General features: G+C 29.8%; 1 protein-coding gene across 1 annotated transcript; it reads right to left on the bottom strand.

Moving 5' to 3' along the window:
- Positions 1–55: 55 nt before the first annotated feature.
- Positions 56–9,091, bottom strand: alka (glycine receptor subunit alpha alkaliphile). The gene is made up of 9 exons (XM_011502372.1): positions 8,929–9,091; positions 8,158–8,231; positions 7,639–7,738; positions 7,369–7,523; positions 6,869–7,024; positions 5,102–5,242; positions 4,397–4,626; positions 505–639; positions 56–425 (listed from the first exon to the last, which is right to left on the bottom strand). The coding sequence occupies exons 1-9, from the start codon at positions 8,997–8,999 to the stop codon at positions 177–179; spliced, it is 1,311 nt and encodes a 436-aa protein (XP_011500674.1). The 5' UTR covers positions 9,000–9,091; the 3' UTR covers positions 56–176.
- Between the last annotated feature and the right edge of the window lie 4,419 nt (positions 9,092–13,510).

Raw genomic sequence — 13,510 nt, 5'->3', positions numbered from 1 at the left:
CATGGAATATTATATAAATAAATCAATAGTATTTTAAAGAACAAGAGTAATAAATTGAATAAGTCAAAATATTGTTCTTAAAATGATTTTTAAAACACCATTGATATATCTATTTGATAATATGTAGATCAACATTGAATAAGGTCTTGCTATTTAATTTCAATGGTTTGATAGTTTTAAGCCTTTTTTAATAATAAAATTGGCCAATAAAACAAACAAAATACTAAAAATAGAACTGGAAAGACAATTCGACTATGCGTATCAATCTGCTTTGCTCGATGCGGTGGTCTTTGTATAAGGATCTCCGGATCTAATAATGAATTTTGTAAAAGATTGCGACTTCCAGCTCGAATGTTTCGTGTTTTTGGCATATATACAGAGTCATAATCCCATACAGACGTATTTTTCTCGACAATAGACAATCGCTGCAAATAATTTTATATGCGGTATTATTGTCAAACTACATTTTTCATTTATTAAATTTGTATAATAAAAAATACTTACAGCTGGAAAGCGCCGGTATGCATTTGAAGCTTCACACTCTCTTTGATAATCAAGCTCAAGTACTTTGACAACAACGAATTCACCCAATGCCGAAAATACAAAAAACATGCAACCTGCCATCCATAGGTCTAAAGCCTAAACATAAATTTAGTAATTATAAAATATTTGAAATTCTATGTTTAATGTGTATTATTGTTTTTTTTTCTGCTTTTTTTTTACAATTATGCCTAAATATAATTTTGAGAATTTGAAACCATTTTTTATATATAATCAGCCCCTTTCTAATACTATGAGAATAGATATATTAGCATCTACATATCACTACATTATATTATCAAGTGATTTTTTTTATCCTAAATAAGAACAGTTATGTTGCCTTCTACATACTACTTTTTATATTATTAAATAATTTATTACATCAATATATGGATTTTTTTATAAGCTTAGTAATCGATATGCAAAAATCTATTTGAATATTTTATTAATTGCAAAAACCTTTGTAATTAAATTGAATATAAATCAAGTTTTTTTTTTTTTTTTTTTTTTTTAAGAAATTATATGAAAATATCAAAATAATAATTTTTGAAGAAGATTTAAATTTCTTTTTGACATTTATTCAATGTTATATTTTCATATTATCTCATTATATTCTCTGACACTATACTGTATGTAATTTTTCATTACTTATTTAAATTGGACGTGAAGTATATAAAATTGTAATCCTCGTAATCAATCTTTGGAAATCTCATTGCTCAAATACAAACTATGATAGAGCGTATATAAAATATATTATATATTGTAAAAACGGTAATGTTGTGTCTATGTAATTTTGAGTGCGCGAATGCCATTTTCCAGCACACCGGGAAATTACACCCAACATTTCTCATTAATAATTTTGATTTGTCCAAAATAAAAGATCACGAAAGCTAAAAAGCATATTGAAGACATGGAATTGGAACAGCTTTTGAAGAAATGCCTTCCACATATAACGCGAGCTTGCTCAGCAACTTGAAGTCACTCAACAAGCGATTTCCAGTCGCTTACACAAGCTAGGAGAATTCAGAAAGCAGGTCGTTGAGTTTCATAAAACTACTACACAATAAAGCATAGACATGTTAGATGATATTTGCGAAGTTTTTGCAAAAATTAAGTAAAAAAACGTATAATCAGCATTGCTTAAAATAATGATTGAAGAGCTATTATGGAAGTTTTGTTGTTTTTCTCGTTGCTTATAATACGCTGTAAGTATATGTGTTTTAGCCTTTTAATGTTATCGACTATGTTTCTATGATAAAAGAACAAGTTTTATAAGGATACACTTTTAATTCTCATAATATGTATAAAAAATTTTAATTAATCGTTTACCATGGTAATTTTTTTTTCAATACATTTTTCAGGCACTGAATTTATTTAAAAATCGAAGTATGACATTAATATTGCTTGTATTCTCATTTTAATTTAATATATTTTAATAGATTGTTTTAAAGGACATAGGTCTTTTTACGAATAACACGCCGAGCTTCCAATCGAAATGTGCCGTATCTTTCTTAAGCTTTCCATCTCATGGATCACTTACTTCATTTCTTATTTTAAAATTATTAATTTGTTCTCGTCACTTAACAATAATCTGACACAACTGAATGCATTTAAAAAGATTGATAATAATGTTACTCATTACCTTCCAGTTCATAACTTGTAAAAACAATTCATAAGTTAACCGAAAATATAAATAAATAAATTAACTGAAAGAATTTAATTGCACGCCATATTCTTTATAATCTCTAATAAAGTGCATATCATGATTAAAATGTAATTTTTTGCAAATGTTTAAAAATTCATATTCTAATAAATTTTTGAATTTTTAAACTGTGAACTAATTTTTATGGCCTTTTTTTTTGTATTTCATCACAAATGCGAGTAGTGCTACTTTTTATAATTTAAAAATTATGATCTTCTTAAGATAATTACATTTCAAACGCAACTTTTATATTATATATTATCGGAGTCATCTATATGTAAATGTAGATATATGTGTTTTCAGATTATAATTACATATTACATAGATATTTATGCACAATTGACTTTGACAAATGCAAGCTTGTAGAGGAAATGTCAGTAATTAATGACTTAAGCGGTAAATTAAAATTGTAACTAAAATTGCATAATATGTTTGTATCTAAAAAACCGAACCTTTTATCTTAAAATGTAGTATTAATACGAATGCTTAATGAATTTGAACGTAATAACGAATACTTTATTCAATAGTTTTATTATGTATTTAAAATGTTTACAACAAATTTTCTGTTTTTATAATGTTTGTATTAATTATAATAGGTTTATTTACTTATTATGTTTGAACTATTCCATGAATTATCACAAGACGAATAAAATGTGTTTTAAGCAATACAGGATAGTACCAAATGTGAAAGTTACTTTATACAGTTAAGCTATTTAGTAAATCATTTAATATTGCATGAAATTTCAAATATAAAATAACATGCCGAAGGGTATGTACAATATATTATTTGAAAGTGTATATAAACTTTCCCCTATTTAATTTACGTGAAAGCTATGAAGATACGCGCACAATTGTAATCAAGAAAACAGTGGTTCAATGTTTTAACGTTTATTCTATATATAGTTATAGACAAATTGTTAAAATTGTTTTTATATAATTTTTTAAATTTTTCGTACTATTGAACGTTACTTTGATATTTACAAATATGCCTTTTTGTTCCATGTATTTAAAAATGTTTTGAAATTCTTGATATCTCAATGCAACATTTGGCAAACATTAACTAATTTTCACAAATATCATGTCAAATATCGTTTTTTTTTATATATATTAATTTATCAAAATCATTATAAGTCAAATAATTATTATTAACTTTTTACATTATAATATTATATTGAATGAGAATATGCATCGAGTAAAAGAAAACACTATTAAACAAATGTTGTATTATCTGTGCCAGGTATTGTGAAATTAAGAAATGAATGTGTTATTTATAAAATGTATAAATTGTTTTCGGGTCATCGATAACAAATGTAATTGGCAATATTAAAAAACAATTATTAGGCAGTATAAAATCAAGGTCACATAAAGTGCGTGTTTCCAAAATAACCTACTCGACATTTTATTTGGTTGAAAGAATTATGTTTAAAATATCGACGCCTGGATAACTGACATAAATTTTTAATGTTTGTATTGCAGAAGAATCCCTAACGTATTATATAAATTATTTTTCTGAATAAACTCGTATAGAAAATTCAAATTGACTTTCTATACTATAAAATTTCTATGATTTTTCAACTCACTCTTTGTTCGTATATACGCTCGATTAAGTTGAAATGAAATTAAGTTGACGAAAAGTTTCATAAATTCTTGTTAATTCCTTTGCATTCTAAGGAATTTTACGAATAAATATAATTATTAAAAATAATACCATTCTTTAATTCTAATTAAATATCACTGTTTAATGCCAATAATCCAAATGATGTCAGAGAAGCGATTAATATTTAACGGATTATTTCGTTATTTTTAATGGAAAATTTTCCAGATCGATTCGCAGTAACAAAATAATTGTATGTATATATATATATATATATAAATTTTTTTTTTAATAAAAGACGTGATTTATTAAATGGATGCCAACTTGCAATAGATTTCATTCATAAGCAGTCAACATTACATGTAAGTGCGTCACATTTCCTGCATTTACAAACTCATATTGCATTAGAGGCAGACCAAATGCACGAGGCACGGTTATTCTTTATGCGCAAAATCGATAAAAAGAGATTAAACGTTGGCTGAATGTCACGGCCAGTGCGGATTAGCGTGGAAAATAGAAGAGAGTCAGTCGGGCGATCGTAATTGTTCAGGGGGACTTACTTTCACGTAGGCGACCGGTGGAATGTCACTCTTGAGGCCGGTGAACATCGTGACGAGTGTGAGCATACTGGTGACGAGGAGGGCGACACGGCCCGGAATCGCGTCGAGCCCCAGCCAAAAGCTGAACCACGAGAGCATCACTACGAGGGTCGATGGGGCGAACGTCTGGATGAGATGGTGGCCGATCTGACGCTCAAATTGGAAGTAGACGAAGAGCCGAGAGAAATTTCCTGTCGGCGATGACATAAATCCATCATTAGACGTATCCTTTATCAATACCAGCTGCCCTCGGTTATATGTATCCTTTTTTTTAATCGCTGTGATCGCGAGCTTTCGACTGCACGCCTACTCTTTACAGTGGCCCTTTTATGGCTGATTAATCATCGAATAACTTATCGATTTTATGGAGGTCGGAAAGAATTTCCAATGAAACACTTGCCGAGCAGCGGCACGGCTAATTAAACTAATTTTATATTTGGATTACTTTTTACGAATGATTTCGATTGGGAAATGTAGCACTGGCGAAGAGAATAGCATTGATATTTCTACCATATAGGAAGTTTCTTTTAAAAGTAAATTATTTAATTCTCATAATTAATTATACTCTTAAGAAATTCAAATGGCCAATAACGGAATTTAATTTAATAATACGATATGAGATAAGATAGCTTAATCAATGTCTTTCACAGAAAAAATTCATCATACCGTTTTTTTCATCGATGAAACAGACAGATTCATCGACTCTGAGCGGATTTTCCAAATTGTATTGCAATAACTTTAGTTCTGGATTTACGGTAACACCTTCGTCTCCCCACCGGAAACTCAATTTTTCACTGTCATAAGAAACTGAAATTGTGAATATATCGAACAAGATATTATTAGCTTTTCATCATCATCATCATCATCATCATCATCATCATCATCATCATCATCATCATTGTCATTACTAATGCTTGATTATTAAAATTAATTAATTGCGAATCTACATGTTCGTTAATTTATAAATAATTGTCTGTCGGTAAATATTATATTAAGCAGTACCGTAGTTAATAAATAATAATATAAAAAAAAAAAAAAAAAAAAAAAATTAAGAAAGCAACAATTGTATATGAATTTTAAAAGCGTATATTGAACAGCATCGAAACTATCGTTATAAGATAAATGTTGAAGAAGAATAAAATTATATTAATGTAGACTGTTTTTAAACGATAGTTTTGTCAAACAATTTTATAAAATAAATGGGTAAATTGATAAATATGCAGAAAGGAAACTATACCAATATTAATGAATTAAAATCGTATTTTCACTTACTTTGCTAATATAAATGAATGACATTTAAACCATTTACTAATAAGTAATGAATCGTTTTATCAACAATCACTACACATCTAATTATATAATAAATAATATTCATTCCTTTAGCTGCTGATTTGGATAAACACGGAGAACTGCTTCGGCTAAATATAAATAAAGTTTTTCTCGCGCAATATTTATCTGCAACAGTTCGATAGAAATTATTGAAAAAAAAACAAAATGTAAATAGTACATCATATATATATATATATATATATAAATCCGTATATATAAATATACGGATCAGAAACAATTTAGGTGAAAACTCTTGGAACTAGTTGAGCGATAAATCAACGATGAAGCGTATACGAAAATTGTCTGAATAATAAATGAGAGATACTCGACGCCTAATTCTCATCCTAATGGAAATGGAAACGGCTCATGTATTCTCGATAGTAAACCGTTAGTTTAAATCAAATATTTCTTTCCCTTCGCACTTCACTAATACGCACAATCGTACATCGTACACGTAAGAGCGGCACGTAACGGCAAACGCCTTTCCTCTTCTTTTCTCTCTCGCTCATTATTCTTTCATTCTCGACGAAAAATTGGGCCAAAGTCGTCGCCGGGACACTCGAATGTAAAAGTGGTTTCGTTCAGTATCTGCTATACCGTTAAAAGCCTTTCTCGCGACATGCTACTCCGAAGTCTGGACCGAGCGTTGTAACAGGTTGGATGAAACATCGCAACCTTGAAATTCATTCTTCCCGACACGTCGAGCTCTTTTACTATACATGTTTTTTTTTACGCATATTTCATCGATGAGCATTTTTACTTTACTTTATCATTATACACATTTTTCTTTCCTTTCTTTATTAAAAATTTGTCCATGTTTATTAATACGCTTCTTCGTTACGTGCTCTTAGTTAACTTGAAATTAAAATTCATAATGTTACAATTAATCTAACCATGCTTCTAATTCATTGAAATCCATTGTTTTATCCTTCGCAATGTAAGTTGGCGGGCAAATTTACTTTGTCCTCTCGATATGGGATTTTAGTGAATTGCCGATTAACATAAATAATCCCCCATAATATGGTAAGAAACGAATATTTGTTTGAAAAAAATAAATAAAACTTGGAATTACGTAGATCCGCTAGCTTGACATTGACAACTTACAGCTTTCAATATTCATGGGACAAACTTGAATGTCCATTGGATATAATTGGAATTCCATTTGGCAAGCAATAATTGCATGCATTCGTGCGGCATAACGAACGGTTTTATTTCTGTATAACGTCACCGATGAATGTTTGCTGTTTAGAGTCGCAATCTCTGAAAATTAGTTTAGTATTAAAATTCTAATAGACTTTGGCAGATATATAAATTATTTAATTTATTATCAATAATTTAAAGCGAATTGCTTAGGAAGAGGCATTTTGGTGTAATGATTAATAGAGAAAATTTTTTTGAATCATGTAAAAAAAATGATTTGTGAAAATTTATAGAAACTCGTTTTATTTTCTAAAAATATTCGTTTCTACTTTTATCATCCTGCTTACTAAACTAATCGTTTATAGGACATTAGAAAGTTGATTTTTAATCAATCAAATATTGCTTTTATCGACACTATCATCTACTTCCGAAAAATTATAGTTGAAGTATTTTCAATGACATACCGGAAACTTTGGAATTTAAAAAATATGGATCAGGCTGCCATAGGTTATCGAAAAATTCCGGAGGTAGAGTAACATAATCCTCGTCGTCTTCAAAAATATCAAGAGGCAACCTCAAACGAGATTCTGTCCATGTTTGATAAATAAACATATCGACTCTAAAAATAATTTTATACTTTATACAAAAAATGTAGTGTAAAAATATTTTCACTCCGTAAAAGCATGTGATATTTTTTTTAATTCCATAACATTGAGGTAAATTGATTAGTTTACCGAAAATCCATGTCTTCAACGTTAATTGAATTTATATCAACAACGAATATGTTGAAATACACAACTAATGCAGTTTTTCCTTTAGTCGGTGGTCTTATCTCTGTAATGGAAAATTTAAGGCGACAATTTAATCGGAAACTTGTATCTACAATTATTTGTACTAATAATTTCAATTCATTGGCGTCATTTAAAACATTAAACGTAATCTTTGAATGAAAACCTAATGACGCTATTACAATTGAAAATTTATGTAAGCTGGACCTCTTAAATCGCATAAAATACTTTATTCGACAATTTTTTGACAATATTGTTCTAATAAATTTCTGTTTCCAAATAAGCAAAAAAAGAATTCTTTAATTTTAGTATTTTTTATAATTTGTAATTTGTACATAACTTGACACATGATTATTTAATGATTTCGTGAAATATTAATTATATCATTGCATGTATAATAATAAATCTGTATTACATAACTTGACACATGATTATTTAATGATTTCGTGAAATATTTTATTACACCTTTTAAATAATGTTCTGGTAGAACCATCCGTGGCCAGGCCGTCTGATTATACTCATCAAGTGTTTCCAAGGAGCTATACAACATTATTAAAATGATTACAACTAACAGTTATGTTTGATAATTTGAAACGACTGATATTCGAAATAATTCATTAATTATTTTAACAATAATATTATAACAAGTATGGCTTAGGATTAGAAAAATTAATACATCGATTGGTCATAATTGGGGATAAATTAAAACGATATTAGTCAATATTCTCGATAGATAGTTGGTATTATTTTCTAACGAAATTAAAATAACAAAATTGTCGAGTATATTCGTTATGCTCGGAATGTATGAAGTATATAATGCAATTACATGGCATTGTATTAAACTTTAAACTTTAAAATGCAATTAAATTCAATGCTTTCGCTTATGAAGATTCAATATTTAATTATTGTCAAAGAAATTTATAGTATCGAATTATAATGTAAAATATCCATCGATTCCGCATACTTAACCTTTCACCATATCTTGAAATTCCTCTGTGACTCTTATATCGTCTCCCATGACCCCATTTTTATTTTTTAGCATTAAAGTAACAAAGAAGAGTTAAAAATACGTATAGATATTCAATAACAATTGGACGAACTTTGATTAAATTCGTTTCACGATAAATTCTAACATAAACTCTTACCAGTTTGAAAATGCACAACATAGCAATGTGAATGATCGTGTAGATAGTCATTTAACACTTGACACGTAATAGAAAAATATTGAAAACCTACCTTGTAGACACGACAAAGGGAAGAGAAAGTGTGTGCGCGAAAAGTAGTGCGGCGATTGTCGCGCACTTCATCGTAACATCTGTAAGAAGATAGTGAGGATTTTTGTGGATCCGATCGTCGATTGATACGCGTATCTTGCTTATTAATTCATTAGGAGATCGTGTTTTTCAATCTATTTAATTGGCGGAGCGCTTTGCGTTCCGCTAGTATTTAAACGCGGAAGCGAATTTTCTTTTATATTGCGCAATACGCTTAACGTCGCAGCATCGCGCTCGCATGCTCCTAGTCATCTTTGTTTTAATATTTGGAACTTGGGCTGCATTAGTTTTTTATTATTAAATAAGCGTGTCGATTTAATATGAAATATTTGATGAAATTGCGTTTATGAGGGTGAATGAGCAAAAATTTCATTTCGCATATAAATTTGCTTACAACGATAATATTCATTTCATTAGCATACCTTTTTCACAATATGACAATGTATTTTTGTCACATACGTAGTAAATGATACTTTCCAATCTTTAAAATTTTTACTACTTATTACGATACATTTTTAATTAGCAATATTTTTAACAATACAACCGATGTGCTGTAACTAGCACTAAATTTGTATTTAATAAACATTAAAGTTTTATTATAATAACTGTTATAAGATTTGAATTACTCGGATACAAATCTTCAATCTAAGAATATAAATTCAATAAATCAAATATCCATATTCGAGTCATATTCATGATCGGAAGCATCTGAATTTATCAGAAACACAATCAATTTTCATTACTTTCAATGTTTTAAAAAAATATGTATGGACGAATAACTTTTACAATGACTTTGTTTATTCGTAGGCAAAACAGTGAGAAGTCACTAATTTTCAAACATTTAAAAATGAATCGATCGTTTGATATTATATATTTTGCCTATAAAATCGTTATTACTACCAAAATATGAGTTATATTGATCGATTGTATAAATCGTCAATTATCTTTCGACACAAATCATTCACTGTAATAGATTGTAATACAGGCGACATTGCGATAAACAAGATAGACGTTTAGAATATATCGAGTTTAATGCCAGCACTTGAACAAGCATAGGCAATAAATCTATTCCTACCTATTATCAATACAAAATGTGCAGCGGAATTCTGTGTGGAGGCGAAAGCATGACGTCATGCCTCGTTAAGTGCAAACAAGCGAAATATCGCGCAACTGTGCGATGTCGCGCGCTTAAGTAGGCGAGCGCATCTTACGAATTCATTCAATTCTTTTGACTCGCCCAGTCTTCTACCGTATTAAGTACTCGTCTCTCCTTTATATGTGCAAACAGATATTGAGAGATAAGCATAAAAGCAACTGAATGGTGAACGCGGGTGCGAAAAAGCCAAGGGAGACGAGAGAAATCGACGGATAGCAAGTGGTCCATGGCGAAGAAGCTGCTCAAAAATATTAACTCGCTTATAAATTTTGTATGTTAATCGACACTGACCTCGTGCTCCAGAAATATTTTTAAACTATATTTTCAGATGGATTTATGCGCGATGGAGGAAATGTTATTACTGGAAAATGGCCTTCGATAATTAAATAAGATACAAAATCGTTTGTAAATTTAAGTGATATTATTTTAAGGGACCGACACGGAACGTCAATTTTGGGTTACGACAGCCTCGCTAGAGCTAACTTATTTTATTGAAGAAAAAAAACTCGGCTCTTATTCGTTACAATTTCTTCACATAATTTTGTTACCCTTAAATGGCTGAATTTTCTTGCTCGTGATTAATTATATGCCGAAGATAGTACATATAAATCTTCTTCAATTTAATTCTCACCGATCAATTGTCACGTCTCTAAATATCCGATTACACGCAAATAACAATAGTATTTATTAATTTTTTATATACATTCAATATTTATAAATTGACTTTTATGTTGAAAAAAAAAACAAACACTAGTTTAATGTATGTGAGGATAATGCGCTGCATCGATAATCAGGACATTTCTTTCAAGATTACTCCGGACTTGGAAAAATAAATTGATTGATTGGCTAAATTTTTATATTTAAAATAAACTACATTCAAATAAATCAAAATGAATTTCACATATATTAAATTAAAAACTGCTGATATTGATATATTAATATTTCATTGTAAAGCGTGTTAAAAGCGCAAAATTAACCAATTGAAATGAAAAGAAAACAGTGAAAATCTTTCATCACATTAAAGGGCGAGTAATTGTCGGGGATTAATTGAAATGAGAAAGCGATGGCTCGAATGTAAAATAAAAATGCCAAATCCAGCATATCGATAATTTCTTATAAAATATAAGATATTCGCATTTTACATCTGAAAAAAATAGTTCAACGTTAATACTTTCACATCTGTTAAAACTGCTGAATTCATTGGAAATGAAAAAATTCAAAGAGAAACAGCGAAATAAAAATCTATCTCGATACAAAAAGAAACTTGTTTATCAAGAACATAATGACTTTGCGATAGTTTATTTCAGGTTTAGAGAGTATTTTTTAATATTTATAATCGTACGAGATATTTTTATAGTGAGTATGATGATAATTGTTGTGACGTTAATGGTCGCCAGTAGATAAACTATACGTGAATCAATTACAATTAAATGTAGCTTATATCTCACGATCTTTTACCATTATAAAGCATTTCAAACGGCCTCGCGAAACGTATTATTGAGCAAAGTTTGCTTTCGTACTCATCGTCTCGGTGATCTCTGTGCTATTTGCATTAATACCGCTAAGTACAATTGAAAACAAACTTAAGTGCGTAATCGAGCGAAGTCACTCCCAATGTGTAAACGTTGTAAAGAAGCGGAGCGCTCGTAAATATGAGAGCGATAGAGGCGTTAACGAGCGCCTATCGACGGTCAGTTTTAGAGTCAGTGATGCTGTATGATAGAGCGAGGCATATATATATATATATATATATATATATATATATAGAGAGAGAGAGAGAGAGAGAGAGAGAGGGAGAGAGAGAAAAAAGAGAGATAGATCGTAAATTTCGAGGATGAGACGCGCGCTCGGTTAAAGCGTGTCATTTTTCTTTCTCTCCCTGGTAGCTCCCTTCTAAAAGTCGCGACCTCGTTCGGCGACCTCGATGCGGTTTTTACGATCCCTCGAGGAGTAGACGAGCTGAAGCTGGAACTTGGGTCGTACTGAAAGCTGGCGTGTACCGTTTTCTACGGATCGGTTGTCGATCTGCGATTAGGTGGAGCTCGAGTTAGAGCCGATCGCGTTGCGGCATTTACCGACAATACCTAAAGTATCGGGCATTTGGTCTTGTGTGCGCTCGTTTAATTTAGTGTAGGTTGAATTGCTGCTTTCTCTCTTGCACTTGCACGAGCGTGGATCGTTATTTCTTGTAAGCGTAGACCGGCTAGGATATGCCGTTACTTTAATCACATCTCTTTCATTTTTACTGACAATGTGAACGCCTCGCATTAGGCGGCATTATTGTATCGTTTCCAATGCGAGCGAGTGCAGCAATGATCACAGTATGTATTTGGCCGCAAATTGTTAAGGAGCTAACAGAGGAACAGAATTCTTTTCAGAATTTAAAAATCCTTAATCTAATAATGAAGTTTGGTTATCGTTACAATATTGTTCTTCCTAGAAGCTCATTTATTAGCGTCATCATCTTTTATAATAATGAAGTCATTTATTTCATCGTTACGTGTGTTATTATTTAATAATAAATATATCCTTTTTTATGTTTAATTGTAATATTTATTTCCTGAAAAATCTTAATTTTAACATATATATATATATATATATATATATATATATATATATATATATATATATATATATAATTAATAAATAAATAAAATACTAGACTGTATGTAAAGATGTATGTAGATCTCCAAATGATAATGTTGAGAGTCGAAATCTGTGAAACTGCCAAATTTTTTTTTTATTTTCAATTGTAATTCAATGTAAGTTTGATAAAAAAATTCTATATAATATCAATTATTTAAAAACTTACCAGTGAAAAAGAAAATTCTCAGTATCCTGTGTTTATATTGATGGTGCGATAGTATCAAATTTAGGATAATTAGCATGAAAAGTGTTGATTAGGACTCGACTGGTATTGCCGAAGTTATTATTGAAACTACATCAAAAACATCTTTATATACCTTTGTGGAGAGTGCGAAGGATTCTTTCTTTCTTTTTTTTTCTTTTTTCTTTTTTTTTAATTAAATAACACTAGCATTAAAATTTTTACGACACCTGTGAAAAATCATCTACCGTAGATGGTGTGTAGATGTTACCACCTACTGGGCCTTTTGTATATAAAAAGTTGACTTAATTGGCATTTCTACAATTAATTGCAATTTAAAATATTATTCATAATTGTTATAGTTATTTGATATTTGAAATCATTTTTTGAGCTCGTAAAAAATTGATTATAACTCAACCAACCCAACGCTCCAACACTTTGAGATTAAAAATAAATTGAGAATAAATTATTCATAATAATGTTTAATATTTGTTTGATAATAATGACGATGTACTTCATAATTGATTGTGAATGTCTAAATTCATATAAAGGAACATCATC

This window comes from Ceratosolen solmsi, unplaced genomic scaffold (genome assembly GCF_000503995.2).
Source record: "Ceratosolen solmsi marchali unplaced genomic scaffold, CerSol_1.0 scaffold39, whole genome shotgun sequence".
Lineage (NCBI taxonomy): Eukaryota > Metazoa > Arthropoda > Insecta > Hymenoptera > Agaonidae > Ceratosolen > Ceratosolen solmsi.
This window is presented reverse-complemented; position numbering and strand designations above follow the sequence as displayed.